This window comes from Corella eumyota, chromosome 2, assembly GCF_963082875.1.
Source record: "Corella eumyota chromosome 2, kaCorEumy4.1, whole genome shotgun sequence".
NCBI classification, from domain to species: Eukaryota; Metazoa; Chordata; class Ascidiacea; order Phlebobranchia; family Corellidae; genus Corella; species Corella eumyota.
The window spans coordinates 7597164-7621355 of NC_137491.1; the positions used below are offsets into that span (position 1 = coordinate 7597164).

At 31.7% G+C, this 24192-nt stretch overlaps 5 protein-coding genes across 5 annotated transcripts; 4 read left to right on the top strand and 1 right to left on the bottom strand.

Annotated features, from left to right (window-relative positions):
• Positions 1-390: 390 nt before the first annotated feature.
• On the top strand, positions 391-9942 carry LOC145744165 (uncharacterized). The gene is made up of 26 exons (XM_082562283.1): positions 391-936; positions 1223-1324; positions 1504-1674; positions 1785-1884; positions 1995-2130; positions 2304-2385; positions 2532-3595; positions 3678-3908; positions 4039-4247; positions 4376-4527; positions 4629-4759; positions 5052-5176; positions 5265-5876; positions 6035-6140; positions 6248-6362; positions 6473-6630; positions 6742-6886; positions 6969-7093; positions 7222-7531; positions 7602-7806; positions 7898-7944; positions 8056-8217; positions 8388-8583; positions 8689-8915; positions 8999-9256; positions 9447-9942. Exons 1-26 carry the CDS (start codon positions 805-807, stop codon positions 9618-9620), a joined length of 5475 nt encoding a protein of 1824 aa, XP_082418409.1. The 5' UTR covers positions 391-804; the 3' UTR covers positions 9621-9942.
• Positions 9943-10555: 613 nt separating this feature from the next.
• LOC145742301 (uncharacterized) lies at positions 10556-16878 on the top strand. The gene is made up of 15 exons (XM_082560084.1): positions 10556-11257; positions 11340-11454; positions 11567-12287; positions 12399-12562; positions 12645-12741; positions 12820-12934; positions 13015-13060; positions 13207-13347; positions 13482-13590; positions 13763-13942; positions 14012-14224; positions 14480-14685; positions 14802-14918; positions 15064-15298; positions 15461-16878. The coding sequence occupies exons 1-15, from the start codon at positions 10556-10558 to the stop codon at positions 16737-16739; spliced, it is 4440 nt and encodes a 1479-aa protein (XP_082416210.1). The 3' UTR covers positions 16740-16878.
• A 405-nt stretch (positions 16879-17283) lies between these two features.
• LOC145743812 (tyrosine-protein kinase RYK-like) lies at positions 17284-21310 on the top strand. The gene is made up of 15 exons (XM_082561859.1): positions 17284-17433; positions 17734-17900; positions 18012-18074; positions 18212-18395; positions 18502-18570; positions 18705-18849; positions 18925-19010; positions 19078-19177; positions 19266-19369; positions 19750-19905; positions 20118-20251; positions 20372-20442; positions 20521-20680; positions 20777-20913; positions 21006-21310. The coding sequence occupies exons 1-15, from the start codon at positions 17328-17330 to the stop codon at positions 21115-21117; spliced, it is 1794 nt and encodes a 597-aa protein (XP_082417985.1). The 5' UTR covers positions 17284-17327; the 3' UTR covers positions 21118-21310.
• A 13-nt stretch (positions 21311-21323) lies between these two features.
• LOC145743816 (protein D2-like) lies at positions 21324-22180 on the bottom strand. Its single transcript, XM_082561864.1, has 2 exons — positions 21946-22180; positions 21324-21840 (listed from the first exon to the last, which is right to left on the bottom strand). The coding sequence occupies exons 1-2, from the start codon at positions 22072-22074 to the stop codon at positions 21421-21423; spliced, it is 549 nt and encodes a 182-aa protein (XP_082417990.1). The 5' UTR covers positions 22075-22180; the 3' UTR covers positions 21324-21420.
• A 144-nt stretch (positions 22181-22324) lies between these two features.
• LOC145743813 (chitobiosyldiphosphodolichol beta-mannosyltransferase-like) lies at positions 22325-24188 on the top strand. The gene has a single exon (XM_082561860.1). The coding sequence runs from the start codon at positions 22526-22528 to the stop codon at positions 23945-23947; it is 1422 nt and encodes a 473-aa protein (XP_082417986.1). The 5' UTR covers positions 22325-22525; the 3' UTR covers positions 23948-24188.
• Positions 24189-24192: the final 4 nt, after the last annotated feature.

Here is a 24192-nt window from a genome sequence, read left to right on the forward strand (position 1 = left end):
TGCTAACGAAAATGATAATTTTTTACACAAAATTAGAGAATCGTTGATTACAAAAAGGTAAAAAAAAAACAAAAGTAGTACGTTGTATTTATTATTTTAACCAAATCATATATCGTAGATTTAGTTTTTTATGTAAAGCCACGGTGTCGTTATTCTAGCACCATTGGTACAGTTTAAGTATGACGCAATTTATGACTCCGCGTGGCTTAAAAGTAATTTGTAAAGTATTTTGAGATTTTTAGTTTTCCATTACTTCGCGCACTAAATTTTGCTTTTTTGTTGTTTGATTAGGTCATTCGTTACCAATTGTAAGAAAACTACCTGTTTTAAGTTATCTTCTAAAAGAAAAAGTAACATTTATTAAATATTGAATTAGTGCACATACACGTGGTGTGGTAAGATAGTCTTTTATGGCAAATTACTCGTCTATTTGTTTATTTTTGTTACCTTTTTTATGTTTTACTCCAGCTGTTTTTTGTGCTCCATTTAAAAAAAAATTCAAGGTAGTGTAGTTTTTTAAAGTTAACTAATTAAACAAGAATTCGGTCTGTGACAATTTACGTGCCACGAACTAGGGACGGTGAACTATTTCTATATATTCTGTTATTGAACAGTTGAATAAACCTTAAACACATAACGTGTATTTTAAAAAAAATTTACTATTATTATACTTAGACTGATGTGGGTTATTAAAAATTTACCTGAATGGAACTTTATTATGAACTAGGCTATTTATTACAAAGGGCAGCAATGACTTTAAAGGGGTTATAAGGCAAATGTTTACAAGCTTTAAGCCAAACAGTCATGCAGAATCCGCCATCTAATAATGCACATGGAATTCCTGTCAAAAAGAACTACAAGTTAATTGTAGATCCACACTTAAAAAAAGGACGGGAAAAACTTACAAGGTTTAATGGAAATGCATACAGTTCGGAGGTGAACTTTAGTTCTTTGTGATTTTTGTATTGTTTATTTATTCCTATTGTATAAAAGCCAACCTTGCAACAAAAACATAGGTTTTCTGTTAGTATCGTAGCCAAGTCAGTCTTGAATTTAATATTTTTTGTTATTTAAATGTCTAAATTGAAAACAAATACTTTCAATTTTGCAATGTGTTACCAAGTTATGTTTAAGGATGTAAACTATTAATCTTATATCAGTTTAAAGCATATTCTAACTGTATTAAGTTAAAATTCCTAATACATTTTTATTTAAACTTTAGGATCATGGACAACCACCTCTCGTTGTTCGAGATCCTCGGCCAAGAGTTTCAAGACTGTTGTCTCGCCGAGAAAAAACTGATCTTCCAATTCCAAGATACAAGGTATTTATCATTTTTTATTATTTTGTATTTTTTTGTCTTTAAATCTTTATAATAATGATGCCATTACTATGTACATTTGTAGTATCATTTGCTAAACACTTATTGTGTATTATCACCAATTTGGGTAAGGTAGCAAAACTTAACTAAATTTGAAATGTTTATCAATTTTTACTGTTTAGGTGGATGAGCATTATATTGGTGTTGTTCCCCCTCGTGAGATTACTTTTTCTAAATTAAATGACAACATCACAAAAGAGTTTATTGAAAGAATGTGCGGGAAATTTGGAAAAATGGAGAGAGTTCGGGTTTATTATCACCCTAAAACTAACAAGCACATGGGTCTTGCAAAGGTTATTGTTTTGTTTATTTTGTAACAAAAATAGTTATTTCTATACAAGTTTGGTTTTGTTGTGAGTTTTACCACCCCTTTAAATAAATCTTAATGTTTTTCTTTTATCAGGTTGTGTATGCATCAATAAAATCAGCCGCACTTTGTATTGAGCATCTGCATCAAACCTCCATAATGGGAAACATCATAAATGTTGAAATGGACTGTAAAGGTACAGTTTAGTAACATGAACTTCTATAGGTTTTCACTTTTGAACATTTAGTATGGTTTTTCCAAAATGTGTGTTTCATGCTTTTTATATTTTTGTTTCAATTTTTGCAGGTGAGTTGCTTAAACAACTTCATCATAAAATAATCAAGGGTGAGATGATGGCAGACACCATGCCAGATGTAATCAAACACACACAAGAAAAACCAATCAGGAGGGAAAGAAGAAAATCCTCTAGGGATGACCCAAGGTATTTTAATTTAATCAGATCTAAACAATTATAATAAAAGAAATCTCAAATTGTTTAAATGTGGTTATAAAATAACAATCTTAATCCCACCTTAAAAATAAAGTAATTTTTAGTTAAACAATTTTTTTGTTGGGCTTTGGTTGTTTTTTTTTACTGTCATTGCATTTTTTTAGACGACATTCTCAATCTGATTCAAGAAAACAATCTGTGGATGATAATAGCCATGGTCCACGAACTCCTCCAATGTCTACACAGGTTAAAATTAAAATCCCGTTGTTTTATCATGTTAATAACGATTATTTTAATGAGTAACTATATTATTTAAGTTGTACTGTGAAATCTTCTTTGAAACCTTGTATAACCATATCTTTTTTTAACCTTAGAAAATATTATTCTTTCAGAATTCCTTTGAAAGTCAAGGGCCATCTATTCATTCAAAAAATCATGAAAGTCACCTTGAAAGAAATTCTTCCATTACCTTTAATGATTCAAACTCTTTTGAATCTCAAGAACTTAATAATATTTCACAGCATTCACCTGTACAAGTTAATATAAACAGTGAAAAACATAAACCACAACTTATTAAACAGCGAAAAGTAAGCATATCCCATAATGAAGATATAAATAAAACTGAGTTGTTGGAAAAGTTATCAACCATAGATTTGGAAACTCGCTTGGGAAAATTGATTCCGAAAGAAACTGAAAAATTTAACTCCAAGAAGAAAAATCGCAAACAGTCACATGGTGATCATAAATTTAATCACAAACAACACAACTCAACTGGAACAAGTGCTAGTTCCAACTCTAGGAAGTCATCAACTGAAATATCGCAAGATTTGGAAGATGGAGAATGCTCTGGTGATGACCCTTCCAATGAAACTGCAACAACTCCGGAAGAACCGAAAATTCCTAAACCTGAACCTATTGTCATTTCTCCAGCTTCTGTAAAGCCAGATATAGACGAAAATACTTCAAACTCGACTCATTTTTTTCGTCGGTCTCCTTCTCCGCTTCCCCCTGTTCCTCCTCCTCAATTACATCCTAGTCACCGAGATTTTGAGCGACATCAAGGTCGACACAGTCCTAATTATTATCGACATCATCCTTCGAGACATCATGGGAGTCCTGAGCGCCGTAGTCCTGACTTTCGTTTTCATCCTGACAGATATGAACCACGACGACGAAGTCCTCCCTTTGATATTCGCAGAAGACACAGTCCACCTCCATTTGGTCCGCATCGATCAAAAAGTCCGAGTTTCGATCCCTTGAGGCGACATCATAGTCCTCCATTTAGAGGAAGACCGCCACAATTTCGACATCATCGTGAGTTTCCGCCAGATGTTGTTAGAAGTCCAATGTCCGGATTTGATCGTCACCGGAGAAGTATGTCTCCTCCACTTCCACGTCGATTTCCAAGCCCACCACCTCCTCGCAGGGAGTTTGATGGAAGTCCTCCTAGAGACCGGTATAATCATTAATTTAAAATATATTTAATTATTATATTGATAACTACATTTACAAGTTAAAAAATGTTTTTTATTTAACAGATTTTATCAACATGGTTCTGATATACGACATAGAAGAGAAGTAAGTCCTAGATTTGCTGAATTTGAACGTCATCGGAGGAAGAGTCCTGGTTATCATCATCGACATCATCGACCCCCTAGTCCTGGAAAAAGAAGGTTGCGTGACCATCGGGACTTACCCCCAGAGTTTCTTGAACGATGGAGCAGAAGATCCCAGAGTCCTCCTCCAAGAAGAGATAGAGATCACCCACAGTATGTTTTTTAATTCATATTTTAGTTAACTCAAATCATAATATGTATTTAAAAACGCAAGCATTTTGTATTTAAAAACGCAAACATTTTATTTGCTAAGTTTAAGTTCTTACTGAGATTATAATTTAAGCCGACCATATCCTGAAGATGAAGAACGAAGATTAAAACACAGATCTTCTTTGTCTCCAAACAGTCACCACTCCAATCAAACCCCCCTTCGCATCAGATCTCCAGTTCCTCTTCCTAGTGACAACAATCCCTACTCGCCTGGGGATCTTGCCGTGGAGGAAGTTCACTCGGAAGAGCCAAACATTAGTGCAACTGATCTCACTGAATCTGGTAAATCTGGTAAAATAGAATTATTAAGTTGAGTTTTTAGTGCAGTTTGGCGTGTTTAGTTTTTTCAAATAATCACTTGTTTAGGTTAAAAGGTAAAATTTTGGTTTAAATTTTTTTTATTAATTTAGATCCTGGATTTAAGAAGGGAGGGAAGAAATCGAAAAGATTATCTTCTGACCAAGATCAACCTTTTATTTCCCTTGATGAAAGATTAAGGGAGCTGACTGGGGAACCTCCTCCCGAGTCTCCTCCTCATTCTCCCATTAAACCTCCTCCTAAAGTAAGATCAATTTAGAAAACAAACATTTTTGGGTCGGAAAAAATTTTTACATAAATCTGTAGCTCTTGGAAAATATCTCAACTTTTTTGTTATTTGTCCAGGATCACTCTCCTGTAGGATCCGAAGACATGGACATATCATCAGAAGAGGGAAATCCCCAAACCAATAACCCACCCCCCGGTTGGCATCCTGACAGGGAAGCTTGGAACAATCAGTTCGATCAAAACCAAAAGTAGGCTCTTAGTCAGAAATTAGTTTAAAAAATATTTACGTTCCCATTTTTAGGGATGGGCTGAAATCCAAATTACTCGGATTCGACGAGCCCGAGTATTTTGTCGTGTTTTTTAATGTTTAGTAAATCGTATACGATCTTAAATGACAAATTATTCCTCGGCGTCCGAGTACTAAAAAATACTCTACGAGCACGAGTAATAATATTTTCCTAATACTCGGGCCGAGTACTCGGACTCGGATTCGATTGGCCCATCCCTACCCTTTTTTATTGCATTTAACTTTTTTTCAAGTTTTCGTTTGAGTGAAGCTGAGCAAAGAAGAATGTGGGATGCCAGAAATGAACACGAGGCAAGATTTTCTCGACCTCATTTACAAAATGGTTTCGGTCCTTCTTCTCATTTCGGGATGGCATATGGTATGCTTTTCATTTTATTAAAAAAAAAATGTTATTTTGATGCTCTCAATTCAAATTGTAAATTTTTTTATTTATTTTTATCCTTAAGATCCTATGAGGCCGATGATTCCATTTGAACAAAAGGGATTTCTCCAACAAGCCCCAGGTTGGGAGCAGGCCTGGGTTCAAGGTAACATGGGTGCATTTCACCCTGGAGGGTTTCCCAACAACATGAACCCAAATTTTCAGGGAATTGATTTTAACAAACAGTTGAGTGAGTTTATACTCAACCGAATCACCGGCGAACTTAAAGAAATTATCAAAAGGGATTTAAATAAAAAAGTAATTGAGACGATGGCTTTTAAGGTGTATGAGCAATGGTGGGATGATCAAAATGCTAACAAAAATCAAAAACAAGCTTCTAAAACACTGCCTATTAAAACTGAAACAGATAATCCCACTGATAGTACCACCACCGAAAAAAATCCAACAACAAATAAAAATGCTTGCAAGTTACCTGCATTACTGAACACTTTTGATCCCTTGAACTGGGCAAAGGGTTCGTTTGAAATGGATGGTTTTAGAATAGGTTTAGGGTTAAGGTCAGCTATTTCCAAAATGCCATCATTCAGAGTTAAAAAGAGAACGCCAACACCACCACCTGTTAAAATAAAGAAGGAAAGAGATAATGATAACAAATCAAGTCGTCATAAGTTTGAAGGTAAACTACTTTTTTAAATAAAGCAATTTAATTTATGTGCTGAATATTAATATTTATAATGATAGTATTAAAAACATTATTACAAAAATGAATTCAACCAATTTTACTCAGGTTGATATTTGTACTTATTTAAAATTTATTCTTCAAAACATTTACAGACAAAAGGCATAGCAACAACAATAGAAAGAGAATCTGGCAAGATCTTGATAGTGAAGGAGAAGATGCAGAAAGCGAAACTGAATCTCTCATTGAGCATCATGAAAGGTAATACAAAAACCAAAATATTAGGAATAAAAACTATAATATAAGGTTAAAAATAAAAACCTGTAATGTATGTGAAACTTTTTTTAAATTGCCTTTTCCTGTACTAGGTTGGATGTGGATGAAGTGTTTAGCTCTTCATCGTCTTCCTCTGAGGAGGAGGAGGAAGAAGAAGAGGATGAAGATGAAAGTGATGAGGAGACTGAAAGTGGGAGTGAAGTTGAGGTAATATTTTTCGTTATTTTAAATGTATTTAAAAGATTAATACATCAAGTTTGTGATTGAGATAGTAAATATATTTTTTAAAAATGCAAAAAATTAAATTAAATTTCTAGGATGAAAAAGTGAAAAAGGTTGTTAAAAATGAAACATTTAAACGACCTTCCATTTCCGACCCTTTTGACCTGGAACCACCAAAAAAAAAACATAGAAATCTGGATAATGAGAATTATACAGCTAAATATAAGGATAATAAAGTTAACAGAGATGCAAGGTTAATGTTATTACAAAAATTTTTTTTGCATTTCAAAACTTTTTGTATTAAAAACTTAATATACACTTTTTCGAAGATTTATTTTTAAATTTAATTTGTTATGTTTATCAGGGTCGATTTATCTGCAAAGAACCCGCCTCTCTCTGAATTACCCCAAACCAACTTAACCCAGCAACAACTTAGAAGTGTTCATCCAAAGAAGAGGTATCGACTTTTATCCAAAGATGAAACTCAGAACCTCGACCTTATTGCTGAGGTAAAAAAAAATTTAAAATTTGTCGTTTTTAATGTTTAAATATACTATTTTTGCTTAATATTAACTATGTTATTTTTTGTAGGTTTCAGATAGATTAAGATCTGAAGATGAAGTTTCAAACATGAGTGACAAAGAAAAGGCTGCACTCGAGGCTCTTACAGGAATGAAAACTACACCTGAACGAAGACTTTCTTCATTAAACAACAGGTATTTATTACTAGTTAAGTTTGAGTATATACTTAATCTTGTTACATCTATCCAGGGTAGAAAATATTTCAGATTTTTTGTATATTTTATTTGTGCAAATTGTTTTTAAAATTAGATTTTTTATCTAGATTTTCAGAAAGCTCAGATTCAAGTGAGCAACCTCTTCATCCACTTACTCCTGGTCGACAACTGAGTGAAAATGTCTTCTCTCCTCCGGCTACTCCTATTGTTCTTCGCAGAGCAAGCTCTGGAGTAGACACAACCAAAAGCCCACTTGCCTCAATGTTCCGGGATGCAAAGTCCGGAAGCGAGGAATTAGAAGCGGTAGAGGCACTACTTTCAATCAAACAATCTCATCCCATCATGGCACCTTTGTCTCCTCCTCCTGTTGTCAAGGAGACGAGGAAGACTCCAAAGAAGCGACCATATCTACCTCAGGTTTGTAACTTTTTTTAATAAATTAGTTACTAAATTTAAATAGAAATTAAACATTTTTATTATTTTCTAGAACCAACATGTAATAATAGCCGAAGAAAGAGACAGGATGACAGCCATTGCAGAGGAGCACAATTACTTTGCTATATCACCTGCTAGCAAGCGACCTAAAAATTATGATGTCACTTACAATCCCATAGTTGAAAGAATATATGAAGAACATTGCTATTCTCAGCCACCTATTGATACAGAACCACAACCCACTATTCTACAACCAGGTAAAGGACTGGAAAATATATATATAAAAAAAAGTTATGTATTCTGTATAGGATATATAAAATTTGAAATAAATTTTATTTGTAATTTTAGATGCTTGGAGAAGAGATGCTCCTGTCATAGCTCAGCAAATTTTAACTGTAAGTTTTAAAACTAACTTCATTTACAAATTTTGTAAATTATTTTTTTTTTAAAAACAATATGTAAACTTATAATTTTGAAACCAAATTAAACCTGTTATTATTTTTTAGGCCGCAGAAAGGGTCAAACTACGGCGCGAAAAACCTAAAAAGAAAACTATCAAAAAAGAGACCTGGAAACCAACTCAGCAGTTTAGACCTCGCACAAGATTGGAAGAATTATCACTTATTTATCTTATGTGGGGAACTGGTATTGATCTTGAAGATATGAAAGTAAATATTTCTAAACTAAATTATTTAAATTCGTCACTACTTGTTAGGAGATCATTATGGCACCATGTCATAAAAAACACTTTATTTTGTATTTATCTTTTTTTGAGGTTGTTTTTATAAGCTAAATTATGTGTATACCTAAAGTAATTTTTTTTTGTAAATTTTCTTAGTTACTTCGTCATGAGTATGAGGAAATGTTGGCAAATCCTAAAGCCCCGGCTTGGGTTCAAGACACCCACTGGACCCCACATCCTATAACTCATATTGAGGATCAACCCACTGGTTCCCCTTATAAGAGAAGGAGTAAAAAGGATAAGGGGGCCTTGGATGTAAAGCCCCACAAAACAGGATGCTCAAGATCAGAAGGTAACTAAACTAGTTGTATCACATTTTTTTAAATTAATTTTTTTTAGTTACCTTTTTTTTTAATTTTTTTATTCACTTTTCTAATTTTTTATAATTTTTTGACAGGTTACTACAAAGTGGGTGACACCACTAAACTTCAACAACGTAAACTCATGTACCGACAGACCGAGAGAGTTGAGGAAAAAGGCGACAGAAGAAAGCAAACCGACAGTCCAGCTAACCCTGCCTTCCTTGCAACTGAGAAATCGAGAGAGGAACGTCAGCTTATGAGACGAATTGTGTCGGAGTTTGGTTCGGACGCAAGCGATTTACTCAAATATAACCAACTAGCTGTAAGTTTAAAATTTTTCTGGTTAAATACCTCTACAAGCGCTAATAAGTTTCTATCATTACGTTATATATTTTTTCTACACAGTATCGAAAAAAGAGTGTCAAATTCAAGCGATCCAGTATTCACGGCTGGGGTTTGTTTGCTGAAGAAACTATAGGAGCTGATGAAATGGTGATAGAGTACGTGGGGCAGCTGGTTCGATCACTGGTGGCGGACAGAAGGGAGGTTCATTATACAAAACGTGGTATTGGGAGCTCATATTTGTTTCGTATTGATGGTGATCATATTATCGATGCAACCAAGTGTGGAAATTATGCTCGCTTTATGAACCACTCGTGTAACGTGAGTACATTAACTTAAATAAATCTCCATATTTTTGTTACTTTTTGCAAAAATGTAAAAAACCTGTCTAGTACTTGTTTTTAAAGGGTACGTTCAACTTTACAGAAATGCAGTTTAGTTTAATTTTATAACAGTTATGTTTAAATTGTTCCTTTTAATTATTGTTGATGACGCTTTTATCTTTTTACAGCCAAGTTGTTATGCGAAAGTAATCACTGTTGACGGTGCCAAGAAAATCGTCATTTATTCGAAAGACACGATCAAACCGAAGGACGAAATTACTTACGATTATAAATTCCCTCTCGAAGATGATAAAATTCCTTGTTTTTGTGGATCTCACAACTGCAGAGGAACTCTTAACTGAGTTTTTTTTGTTTTAGAATGATTTTTATTGTTGTTCGTGGTTGAAAAATAAAGAGGCGACCTAATCTAACTCCGTTTTAGCTCAAGTCTTCATTTAAATTTGTTCTGTTAGCGTTTGTTGGTGATTACCACTTTATTTGTTTTTTTCACATTAAACACAACTCTACACCTAAAAGCGCCATTTGATACTTGATTTTGGTATTTGTTTTTTTACATTATTTTTTCGCCTTTTTTTTACAAATGTGATGTTGTGTGTTTTAAAACGTTCCCGCTGCGTTAAATTGTAATTGAGTTTCTTTGAAATAGATATTCACTTGGTTATACGACTGGTATTATAATTGTTGCTATGGTCCATGTTGTTAGTCGGTAAAAGATAGCTGTTGATATTTAGAATAATTGGTTAAGGCTAGATCATATACGATAAAAAAATCTCAGAATAAAAAAACATTTGTTAATAAACAGGGCCTTTCTAACAATTAATCTAACTTTAATAATTATCATGAAAAAAATAAATGACTTTATCCCCATGCTTTGGCGCGACTTTCGTATTGTTTTGATGACAAAGGTTGTTTTCATTCTTATCTTTTTTAACAAGGTTCGTATACAACAAGAAAAAAAGGTGCACTAAATGGCAGAATTAAAACTAGTTTTATTAAACCAGCCGACTACCAATAAAACTCAGAAACCTGAAATATAAACGATAGAAATTTAGTCTTCTGATTGTTTTTTTACACAATTAGATAAACCTTGCATGCCGTCACTGTTAGTATGTTTGTTTCTTTATTAATTTATTGTAATTGCAATCAGAGATGTCTAAAACTGCTAGTCTGGTCTGCTGGTAGTGGGACGGCCAGATCAATCTGGTTATTATAAATTCGTTAGAAATTTTGATATATTTTCACTGATATTTTCACTCTTTTTGACAGAAAACCAGGAATGTCTGATGTACGTAGGGTAGTTTTTTTAATTCATCCAAGTCTTGCTGATTTTGAAAAAAAGGAAAACTCAGTAAAATGGCAACAAACCGTATATACAACGGCTCTTAAAATCCTAACTCAGTTCGAATGCAACTCTGACTTACCTCTTACCTGGTCAGAAAAAGGAAATATAGTCACTTCCTTGGAGATATCAAAAAACTTGCAATGGGGGCATAAGTTTGTACACAAATCTGGTATAAAGTTTCACACAGGCAATGATCTAAAATCCTTATCTGAAGATAATTTCATTTGTTTTCAAGATGAGTTAAAGTTTAATGAAGAAGATGAAAATAAATCGGATTTTTGTGCCCACACCTTAGCAGATAACTTAATTGAAGTTGCCCATGATTTTAAATGGGAACAACATGAAATTATATCACCAGTAAAACAAGTAAGAAAAAGAAGTCTTCTAGGTAATCGCAAGCGAAATCGACTTAGTGGGCAACCAAAAAACTTAACAGAGAGCAATGGAAAAAATTTTATATTTATTATTGGGCCGATACCCAAGACAAAAAATGAATTAAATTCTTATTTTGAATGGAATATTTCTGACGTTAATGACATTACCAATGTATTAATGCCAACTCATCTAGCGACACACTTTCGTGACAAACATGATATCAGATTTTTTTGGTTGGACAGTTCTCCAGATTCTGTTGAGGTAAAAATTTTTATTTGAAAAAAAATAGGATATTGTTTTTTTTAATGAATAATCTTTAAGCTGTAGTATTTTAATTTTGTAGCGTTCATATTTATTGGGGAAAAGTAATATAGATGCTGAATCCTTACTTGAAAAGTTTTTAAATGCAAACAATGGATGTGTAATTCCAATCCCATTATTAACCAATTTAATAAATGGTGAGTTTTTAGTAGCCTATTTATTTATAAAAAAAAGATTTCAATTTTCGTTATGTAATAAATCATTAAATAACCATTGGTGTAAATTATAAGGGTGTAAATTTTATTTTAGAAAAACCTAAAACTCGACAATTACTTTCTACACTTGCTTCTTCAACAACTGGATCAGAATCAGAAACTTGTAATTTCAATGATACAGGTTTAAATGATTCGGTTTTTGAGGGTTATTCCAAACAACTTCACAAGATTTCAAAATATTCCATTATTGCCCAACATCTTAAAAACAAAAACACAAATTTATCAAAATCTTATTCTCCTTGTTCTATGTCTTATCAGTTTGAAGACAACAAATTCTGTTCATTAAACTTTACAAAAATATTTTTAAGGACAAATAACTTGAAACCGTTTCATTTATTCCATGAGATATCTTCCAAATATTTAAAAGGATTAAACAGTGTAACAACCTGTAAAATCCTAGGCAATGTTAACAACCTACGCAGTATTTTAAATTTAAATATACCTCATGTTGATCATGAAATGCCAGAGATTATCCAAAATTTAGAAAACATTGACTTTTTTGTTTTGGGCCATCAATATACACACTTACTTCCAATATTGCAATTTAATGGTTTAAGTCTTATTGGGGGACAAAATCAAACTTTAAGGGCATTCCAGAGCATTGTAAAAATACCATGCCACAACAATTTAGTTTATATTGTTAAAAGTCATTGCAGTTTGTGTGAACCAAGTTTTCAGCAATATTGTTGCATACACCATCGAATTGGAATATTTCATCCTGTTGGAAATGGATGTGCTGCTATTTCATGGATAAAGTATGTTTATACTTTAAAGAGTGGTTTGACAAGCCTTACTTAAATGTAAAGATTTAGGTTTTTAGAAATCATTTTTTTGTTATTATTCATCAAATTTGTAAATTTTTACAGCGAACCTCAAAGATCGAGTTTATCAGGTTTATTAACCCTATGTCAACAATTTCTACCTCAACAAATACAATTTGGTGACTTTATAGCAAAATGTTACCAGGATTTTACATCTACGAAAATACAAGACAATAATATTATAAAAATGAAACCAACAAAAGCTATCGGTAAATAAAAAAATATATCGAATTATGTCAGCATTGTTTTTGTATAAGTAATTTATTTTTAATGTTTATTTGTTTTTTTTAGGGGATTATATATCTTTTGAACCTGAAATGGTTGAGCCATGGTTTGCAACAGCCAATACCTCAACACAATTCCAACAACTATGCAGCAATTTAAAAAGGTAAGACAACTTAAGAAACAATTAGAAGAGGTGTTGTAAGAAAATCTCTTTATATTTTGAAATTTTTTTTATTTTTAGTGAAACATGTACACCAGTTACAGAAAATGATTCAGATTTTTTAGAGTTTAATGATCTTATTATTTCACAACTGCAAAGTAACTACAAAACTCTACCAAGTGATAACACTAACCAGGTAAAATTATCAAGTTCACTCTATCTGTCTTGTGAAAAAGGTGATCTAAAGTTTAAACTAAATATATGTTATCTCTTAAGAAAATAAATAATTCTGAGGATATTTACAAGCCACTGAAATTACCTGGTAAGTTAAGTTTATTCTTCTTTTAAATATTATATTTTAAAAGGTTGCTTTGAAAAAAAGATTAAGAAATTTTTTTTTTTAAACATGGCAAGTATATAATAGACAACTTTGTTTGAGAGTAGCAATTAAAAAAACACTTTTACTAGATTATAATGATCCAAAACTAGCGATTGATGCTGTTATGTTTGAGTATCAAAGTACTTTGGATCGATTTGGCAATGAGCCTTCTCTGATGAAGTTATCAGCTCATGACATAATTCAGTCATTTTGCAGACTGTCAAACAAAGGTAAAGTTTAAACAAAGTTTTAAAATTGAAATCTAAATATTACATTTATCTCAATTTATTTTTTCACTGATACTTTTTAAATCACACTCTTTAAGGCTGTATCACCTTGAAATAAAACATTTCAATTTTAACAGGTTCAACTATAGCCTTTGATAAAATTGAGAAACTTTTGATGCAAAATATTTTTGTTTCTGCTGCTAAAATAAGAAGCAAAAATGAAACCCAGGAGAAAAAAACAGCCGAGTAAGTTAAAATAACCTAACCTGTTTATTTAAAAAAATTAAAAACAAAAGAATCTTGTTTTAGCTTAAATTTGAAATATATTATTTCAAAAATAAACCAATTTGAGATTTTTTACCTATATTTTAAGGTTATACTTTTGACAATGACACTTATAAATTCTTTTTTTCTGTAGATATTTTCTACAAATCCTTCTTAAAATGGAGTGGTTATGTTACAAACTTCCACTTAGTGAAGATCAGGATGAATTTATTGTTGAGGAGTCAGAAATTATTATTCAATTACTTAGAGCTATTTCGATTTCCGAAAGTCCAGAGAAAATGACAAAGTTTCTAAGCGAGATTCTTGTGGAAAGGTTGGTAAAGGCAAAATTTAATACATAATTTTACAGAGTGACTAATTTGTCTTTTTTTGCACTTTTTAGTTATTTTTCTTTATGTGGTCGTGTTCTGTATGAGATCCACAGCGATCTGATGCTTCCAATTCCTGCATCTTTAGAGCAATATTCAACTGAATCAGGAGTGGATGACAGCTTTTTTGCTCCTCCATCAAACAGAAGTGATCTTCCAAGCATGGGACCCTTCTCCATGACAAGTTCTGTGGGAAGTCATTGTTCAGATGATTTAAGACCAACTAAGTAAGTGCTACTTACTATATTTGTGTACATAACCGCACTTAAATATCTTTAAAATAATATAACTTTATAATTTTGATATCAAGTGTTGTGAAGCCCAAATCTTTTAATCATAATTTTATTTATTAATTAAATAATTATTGATTGCCTGGCAATGACTTCTGTTTAATTTGCAAAACACTTATTCTACTCCTTTTAAATAGTGATATTATTTAAAGCCTAAAAAAGATTATTTTAAATCTACTGATTTTTTTACAGGCAATTTAAACTACGAAGAACATCTCACATTACCTCAAATGTTACAAGAAATATTGTTATGCCTGAAACAAAAAAAATAACGAACAGACAAAGATCAAAAACTGTTGACACATCCAATACAAGGTTTAAAATATTAAACAACACAAAACTAATGCCAGAAAAGATTCCACAACCGATGCTCACTGAAAAAAAGTTGGTTAAAAATGGTAAGTTTGTGCAACATCTGTTAGTTACAAGATTAAGGTGGAAAAAAATATTATCTCTAATGAAAAATTAAATCAATTTTATCATATCTTTTTAAAACAGTTTACTTTTTTATTAGTTTCCCAAGAAATGGTTCGGGTAAGGAGAGACTTGTTTGCATCCCCTTCCAAATCTGCAAGGAAGAAATTAAAATCAGAAGCTGATCTTAGAAAGCTTAAGAAAAATACAAACCAAGGTGTCATGTTATTTATTTTTATTAAATATTTTTATCAAACAAAACTAATTATTTAAAGGTAATTAATGTTAAAAATGGTAATTAATGTTAAAAAAAAATTATTTTTTATCTTTTAAACTATTTTTTTATTTTTGATATGTTGTAGATATTCGAAAGAGTAGACATAATGATCGGAGAAAAGGTTTGTCAGTTCTGGACACCCCAGTTGCTAAGCAACGGATGACAGCTCTTGCTCGCCAGAGATTAAGAATGAGAAGAAGTCATGAAAACAAGACTGAAGGAGAGAATATGACTGTTGTTGAGGAGTCACCAATGAAAATGGAGGAAGAAAATGTATTGGTGTCCAGGCCAGTAAACTCTGTGACACAATCCCAGCCTAGGTATGCTACATAACTAAACTAATTTTAAATTATTATTAATTTTAAGTGTTTGTAGTTTGTAGAAAATTAAAAGATATATTCAGGATTAACTTAAAAAAAGTTGTTAAAAATACTAAAACTGTTAAAATTAAAAAAAAATATTTTGTTAAATTTTTTTTTTAGGAGTCCACGTCATTCAGTGATGTTAACTCGTCAGCATTCATTCTATCGCGGCAGTGACCCAAAGTCTCGAACTGTGGCACGGGCCGAGGTTGTCCAGCAACATCAAAAAGCACATCCTGCTACTCCAAAGATTGTTCAGCCCAAAATTACATCAACCAAAACTTCTTCTTTAAATCCCACTTTCTCTCCGAAAAGTCTTCTTTTTTCATACTCAGGTCAAAAGAGCGGAGAAAAGTCCTCCGAAGTTAAAAAAGATCCTCCTCAAAAAGGTAGAAGACGTTTACAACTTCTCAGTACATCTGAATCTCAAGATAGTACAAAAAATAAATTTACATTTAAAAAATCGATCGCGTTTGATCAGTTAGCAGTAAATGCTGCAAAAGTACATTCTAAAAGCCCAGAAACTTCACCATCATCTATATTTGCTGCCTACAAAACCAATGAAAAGAAGACTAATGTTGTCAATGAAAGCAATAATCCAATTACTACTGAAAAACAAAATACTAACCCTGAAATGTCTAAATCACAATCGCCATTAAGAAATGATGAAGAGAAAACTATAGAACCTGTAACACCGGATAACTTAACAAAAACACAACAAATTGACTTAAACATATTAGGTGCTCCACCTCCTTTAATTAAACAGGTTGGCCCTTTGGATAACTACATCACCAGAACACCAACACCTGACAAAAAATCCAGAAAAATATCTTTGTCGGTATCAAGTAAAAGAAAGCCTTCACCAAATGGTGATCATATTCACTGCTGGCCAAGAAAAAAGAGAGCTGTAGACAGTTGTTCGTCTCCTGGATTTGTTGCCAAACGAAGCAAAACAGAATCTGGACTAAAATGTGGTCAGTTGTTTTTTAGTGATGAGAGTATAATGCCAATTGAGGAAAATAACACTTTAGAAATCCCCAAAAGTAACAAATTAATTGAAAGTCCAGATCTTAGTGTTTATATTGTATCAGATGGAGATAATGCAAACCAGAAAATCAGCAAATTACCTTTTGCTGATGGTCCCAAATCGCCGGGAATAGATGTCAATCAGTATTTTAACACACTTAACACCACTTTTAAAACTCCAAGCAAAAGAACTGACTTGTTAAATGATATTGGTGGTGTGTTTCCATTCAGTGAACCGCAAAGTTTACCAACATTAACCCGATTTCAAAACAGAGAGGGTACTTTATTTCATGCACGATGTGGTTCACCTTCATCTAAAAAACATGTCCCTATGATGTTGTTGAATGATAACTTGGATGAAACCATATTGTAAATGTAAAAAAATTATTATGAATATTATTTTAAATTTTTGAAAATTTAAACATTTTAGTATGCACACTTGTTTTGTCTAAATTAGATTAATTTGTTATATTTATTTAATATTTAAAAATGATTCGTTATATTAACAAGCACCACGGCAATCCAATGTATGTTAATCTTAATGAATTTTGAACATTAATTGTTATTTATAAAATATCTAGTTGTTAAATTCTTAACAATCCTGAAATAATAGTTTATTTTCTTGTTTAAGTACTTTTATATGTGAAATATAAAGAAATGTTTATATAAATCGACTTATATTTTAACACAGTATATTAGAGTAAAGGTCTAGTTTAATTTTGTTAAATGTAAAGGTTAGAAACGGTTTGTAAGTCTGTATATTTTGGACAATTATACGTTTTTTTATGTATAGGGTAGCCATTTTTGTTTTTTTAAAAGCTTCTCTCTTTATCCCCATCGTGCGATTAAACCGAACTGGACAATCTGGTCGCGTAGATTTATTGACTGCGTAAGTTTTGCTATTATAATTGCAGGTTTTTATTAAAAGCTCCAGTTTTTGTTCGGTTAAATAAGGTTTATCATGAAATATAAACATGTGCTGTTTATATTTTTCGTATTTAAAACTTACATAGCAAATGGAAGTATCGATTTGTATTTGCCAGAAGATCAAGTTATACAATTGTTTGGTTGGTAAAATTTGTCTTGAATTTTTTTAACAAAGTTTATACTTTATTTAAAAATTAATTTTTAAAAGCAACTATTTGCTATTAAAAATAATGAGAAAGTCTGACAGTCTCAATTGTCATAATAAATGTTATTTTTTGTTTTAATACATTCTACATGCTATACATAAAAAACTGGTTGTCCAATATTTGACTTAAAACAAAGTCACTAAATCAGAATGTGAAATGATTATTTTAGAAATGTTGTGATTTTAATTAAGTTATTTTTTTTTTTGTAATAATATTTTATGTGTGACTACTCAGGCATTGAAGATGCTCAAATGTATTATGTTCGGGATGGAAGAGTGAATCAAAATGCCCTGGATTTTGTTGCTCATGTTCAACCTGAACAAAATGTGTTGAAGTATATTTGGAATACAATATCTCCTGAAGCTGTCATTTTCTATGATGTTAACATATTAAAAGCAACAGTAATAATTAATTTTTAATGTTAAAACCATTTAATGTATAGATGCACTTAACCAATATTGTTCACACACTTTTGATACATGTTGTATTTTTATATTTTACTTATAATTCAGGCGGTTTATGAACCAAACGACAGCATAACAAATGGAATGCAAAAACTAATTTCCAATCTAACGGTAAGTTTTTTGTCTATAAAATCAATTGATTTAATTTAGTTTGTTGTTTTCCTAAGGTAAATATTAAATTGTTAACATAATTATGATATTCTTTTAAAATGATTTCCAATTAAACCTAAATATGTTTTGTTGTTAAGACATCATTAGGTGAAAGTGGCCGTGTTCCTCAGTCTCCCATCTCATTTTATGTATATGTAATCTGTAGTGGTCTGGCAACAGGCAATGTTACCTTCACCACGAAAATCCACATGACGTACAATGAGGAAAACATGACTCGAAATATGGAAGTTCAAATTCACAGATTAAAAAAATGCAAACAAAGTAAATATAGTATCAGAAATTTAAATATTATTTTAATTTGTCTAAATATTTGTTTTAATTTGTCTAGCTTTGTCATGCATTTCTTAATTATAAAATTTATTTGCAGCATATTCTTTACCAGATGATGCTCCTGTTGATGAAATAACAACTCCTAAAACCAATATCAATTATCCTGGTAAAATTTGTAAATTATGAATTAAATTTATTATTTAACTTTACTGTACTTTGAGCTTTCCTGTGCAATTTTCTTTAGGGTGCGTAAGATTTATATGTTTGTGTTGATTTTCAATTTATTCAACTTTGTTTCAGATTCAAATAATGTTGATCCTTCTAGCAATGGGGTACCACAAAGTACAGCTGCATTTTATATCTCTATTTTAGTTGTGTCAGTTGTTATTGTCCTAATTGTGGTGGCTATATATATCTGGCATCGAAGAATGAGTAAACGTGCAAAGTAAATCTCTTTTAACCATTTGATCCTTGTTTATTTAAGTATTTTTTTTAAATTTTGGTTTATTATGAATTTTAGAATGAGTGCAAGATCGCCGATAGGAACTCATCATGTAAACCAATGTCTACAACCTGCTCTTCCAAACAATGAACAGAAGCCACACTGTAAGTTTGAGCATTTAACATTTAACTATTACTCTCCATTATACCTGAATTTAATTTAATATTGCAGCAAATGTAACAAGCCTCATGCAAATAACACCTTACATCAATGATTTGGGGACTGATATTACTGACATTCAAATGAAGTTAGGAGATATAGCACTTGAAAGGTAAATGACATTTAAAATTAAAAATAAAAGTTTCACTTTAATCTTGCTAACCAATATTTTAACAATTTTTCGATTATTTCTATTTTAGATCATCTGTTGTCTTAAAGGACTTAATATTGAAAGGAACGTTCGCAAGAATATATAAAGGCCAACTGGAAGACGGAACACTTGTACTTGTTAAAACAGTGTCAGGTTGGTTACTTATCTTTCTTAAATAACCAACCGGCAGCGTGGTAAGAACACTTGCTACACCACAAATGAGGCCATGGGTTCAATCCCCCCTGCTCTCATGCTGTAGCGCCCTTGAATGAGGGGGTATAAACGGTATGAACTCCTGCTGAGCTAGCACTTAATCAGCAGTATAATTACCGGGCAATTATAATCTTTATAATATCCCAAACTGCTACAGGCAACTCGAGACTGGGTCGGAGTAACTGATGTTCCTCTTGTTGAAGTCGCATAGTCGAATTTCCCACATCGAGGATAAAGATCTATATACAAAAAAAAAACATTGACTAAACATTTTTATGAAGTGTTGTTCGAAAAATATACTAAAAACTTATTTATCATAGATGTGGCAACAGAGTGTACAGATGAACAAAAAAGATTGTTGCTGTTTGAAAGTTCATTGCTGCGTGGTATGCACCACAGAAATCTTCTTCCCATTAAGCATGTTGTTTTTAACACTGACATCTCCCCACCCTTGGTTATATTTGCTTATATGGAAGGTTTGTGTTTTATATTCAAGGCTTTACAAATATAAATGTTGCAAACATACATAGTGTATTTTTGACCTTATACACCTTTTGCAAGCGGATTATAAGTTACATATATTTTAACAACTATGATAAAACATAATTTAAAAAAATAAATAAAATATAAGTTGTCAATTTTGTAAAATTCTAAGCATATTAAATGACATAAATATTTATGATTTAAGGTGGAAATTTAAAGCACTACTTGCAAGGTATAAAGGTTCATGAAGCTCCAGGTCTTGTCACAGGAATATTGACCTCAAATCAACACAAGTTTCAGCAAGTTCCCACTCCAGACCTTGTTGGCATGGCGATACAAGTAAGCAAAAAGTAGCTATCTAAATTGAAAGTTTGTATGTATGTTTAATGGTTTAATGTTTTGGTTTCAATTAAATGTGCTGTTAATGGAGTGTATCTATTTATCCATTCTAATATTTAGATTGCATGTGGAATGACTTATCTCTCAAAACGTGGATTAGTACACAAAGATCTTGCTGCCAGAAATTGTGTGTAAGTAGTTTTGCTAAATTTAAAAGAAGAAGTAGATAAACAAAAAGTTGATTTCTAAAAATAATTTTAATTTGGCAGGTTGGATGCTGATATGAAAATCAAAATTACAGACAATGCACTGTCAAGAGATATATTTCCTGCTGACTACTGTTGCCTTGGTGATAATGAAAATCGACCTTTAAGGTGGCTGGCATTGGAAAGCCTTGTCCATAAAGTTTATTCATCTGCAAGTGATGTGGTGAGTTATCATTAAAAAATGATTGGCTGTTTTAAAAAACAATATGTTTTAATGTTTGGCAATTTAGTATGTTTATTCTGATTATGCCATTTTTAGTGGTCATTTGGAGTTTTGTTATGGGAGTTACAGTCACTAGCAGCAACCCCATATACCGATATTGATGATTTTGAAATGGCTGACTATTTAAGTGATGGATTCAGATTAAGTCAACCAATCAACTGCCCAGATCATCTGTAGGTTTTTTTATAGTATAAAGTTCCTACACATTTTTAGATGCCATTTCACTTAAGCAGTTTAAATATAAATGCATTTCTTTATGTTTTAGATACAGTATTATGGCAGGCTGTTGGCATTATTCAGCAGACCAGAGGCCTTCTTTTACACAGCTACTTCAATGTTTGACAGAATTTTATGCAGAGTTGGGAGACTATGTTTAATTTTTTTATAATTTTTTATCTTTTTTAACAATTTTTATACTCTTTCGTAACTGATTAATATACAAGTGCCTTACTGATATTTTATATTATGGTGTGCAAGTTTATTATTAAATATTGACTTTAAATTGTAAATCATTTTTTTTTAAATAATCTGTTGTGCCTTTTTATATTGATGCAATTGAATAAATATATATTTGTACAATTATTAAGTTTTTTTATTTGACACGAAATGAAAGCATAATGGAACAAAAGGGCTTTTATCAAACAAAAAATTAGCAATTAATTAAATAATGATTTTATAAATTACATTCCGAGCAACTTATACAATTTAGGAACATAATCATCGTACTCTGCTTGAAAGCATGCCCCAGCAATAGGAGATCCCAGATTATATTTGTCAACAATGTCTTTGAGTTTTGTACCACCTCTTCCATCTGCCTTTAGAGCCAATTTTGTTCCAGTAAAATTAACTTTACCTTGCTGCGCATACACCAAAATAATATAACGATGGAGACCTGTGCCTTTTGGAGGTCCGGCACCAACGTACTGGGCGATTATTTCTCCTTGATCAATGTTACAGCCAGGAACATTAATAACACCCCAATGAAACCATTCCCGAAATTTAGGGTTTGCCCGACTAGGTGCATCAGGATCAGTCATAAACACTGAGTAGAACGTATCAGATTGACAGCTGCTCCATGTAACTGAAGGTATATTTTGAACCTAAAAATATATATTACTCTTAACACTTTTAAAGCTTATGCGCTGTCAGACAGTAGAAATTTATCAAATAAAACAAAAGCAATAGTGACCAAATAATATAACAACCTGTGTTGGAGTAAAAACTTGACAAATTTCTGTTAAATTAACATCTCCGAATTGAACGCTAGCTTGTTCTGTAGGACAACTTTCTACTTCTGTCAATTCATTTGCCGACCAATCTTGATTTAACGACATTTTGTAATAACAAATATTTTAATTTGGATTCTAAATTGGTATGACAAAAAAGTTATTTGATGAAAAGCAATTGACACATTAAACAATAAAACACACGCTGCACATCAATCCAATTTAAATTTTGCAACGGTAAAAAAAGAGAATTTAAATTTGCAGAAAAAGAAAAAGGTTAAAGAGTATCAAAAAAAAGCATTTTATTTTGCGCAAATATCATCGTCATACTTCAGTTCATACGTTAGGAACTGTTTGTTCAAGCATGGTGAATAAAAAATGTATGTATTGTACATTACGTAATACAATTTTATAATCATTTAGTAAAGTGAGGAATAACAAATTATATGAGAACTACCATTAACTTTAGGTTGTTTTTATGTGATTTAAGGTAGATTAGGTTTTACATTTTTGTTCTTTATTAGAGGTGTTCATTGCATAATATTATAGAATCAAAATTATGGATGAAGCTTTTCTAATATTTGTTAACTATTGGATTTTGACACCAATTGTGCTTTTCTTTCGTGTTTTATTGGTGCTGTTTGTGCTAATCATATTCCGACGAATATGGTTGTGGGGAAAAAAATCAAAAAGAGTTATTGTGGTTGTGTTGGGTGATATTGGTAGAAGTCCAAGAATGGCATATCATTCATTGTCATTAGCTCACCATGGCTACCATGTAAACCATGTAGGTTATCCTGGTTCCACCCCACATAAATTACTTTTAGAGGCAAATAATATTAAACTCTGTTATATAAAACAGTTGGACATATCAAAAAAACAATTTCCAAAACTATTCAACTACGTTTTAAAAGTTGTTACTCAAAGTCTTTGCATTTTTTGGGCTCTATTTGTTAAAACTCCAGGTTCAGAATTTATCTTAATGCAAAATCCACCTTGCATACCTAGTATGGCTTTGTGCTTTTTGCTTTCAATTTGGAATGGTAGTAAACTGATTATTGACTGGCATAATTATGGTTACTCCATTCTTGCTCTTTCATTGGGTAGCAAACATATTTTGGTGAGAATTGCGAAATTGTATGAAGAATTTTTTGGACAACTGTCTAGTGGTAATTTATGTGTAACTCATGCCATGCAGGAAGACATGTTTAAGTCATGGCACATTGGTGCAGAAGTAATGCATGACAGACCTCCTGATTTGTTTAAAATTCTTGATATTAAGGAAAAACATAATTTGTTTAAAAAACTTGGTAAAAAGCATTCTCAATTTGCAAGCGCTAACAATTCTTTTGGTGAAACTCGTTTTACTACTGAAAAGGGTGATAATCAATTTAAGTTATTAGATAACAGACCAGCGTTAATTGTAAGTAGTACAAGTTGGACAGAAGATGAAGATTTTTCTATTCTCTTGGAAGCGATGGAAATATATGAATCTAAAATCCAAAATGGGATAGGAAATTTACCTAAGATTTTATGCGTTATTACAGGAAAAGGTCCACAAAAAACATACTATGAAAAATTAATAGCAATCATGAATTGGAATCATGTAGAAATTATGACTTTATGGTTGGAGGCTGAGGACTATCCTAAATTACTTGGTTGTGCCGATCTAGGAGTAAGTTTACACACTTCATCAAGTGGTCTTGATCTTCCAATGAAGGTTGTTGATATGTTTGGTTGTGGATTACCAGTTGCTGCCATTAAATTCAATTGTCTAGATGAGCTTGTACAACATAACGTTAATGGCTTTGTGTTTAATGATGCAATTGAGCTAGCTGAGCAACTTCATGCTGGCCTTAACGATTTTCCTAAAAATCAAAATGTTCTTGAAAAGTTTCGAACCAATGTTTTAAAATTTAAAAGTGTAACTTGGAATGACACATGGAATAAGGTTGCATTGCCGATGTTTCAAAATAAGTAAACCTAAATGTTCAGTTTTTTTAATGTTTTGAAAATTTAGTTCTATTTTCATGGCAATTATTGCCTTTAGTATCTTGCTCTTATAATTTTTTTTTGCTTATTTTAGTTACCTACTTATGTTGTTTAAATTATTAACAAATAACAGTTGAAGTTAAATGTATGCAGTTTTCTATGTTTATTTAAATTGCCTTTCTTTAAAATTATGGTGCAACAATTTTTTAAACTAGATATTTTTTCTCAGACTTT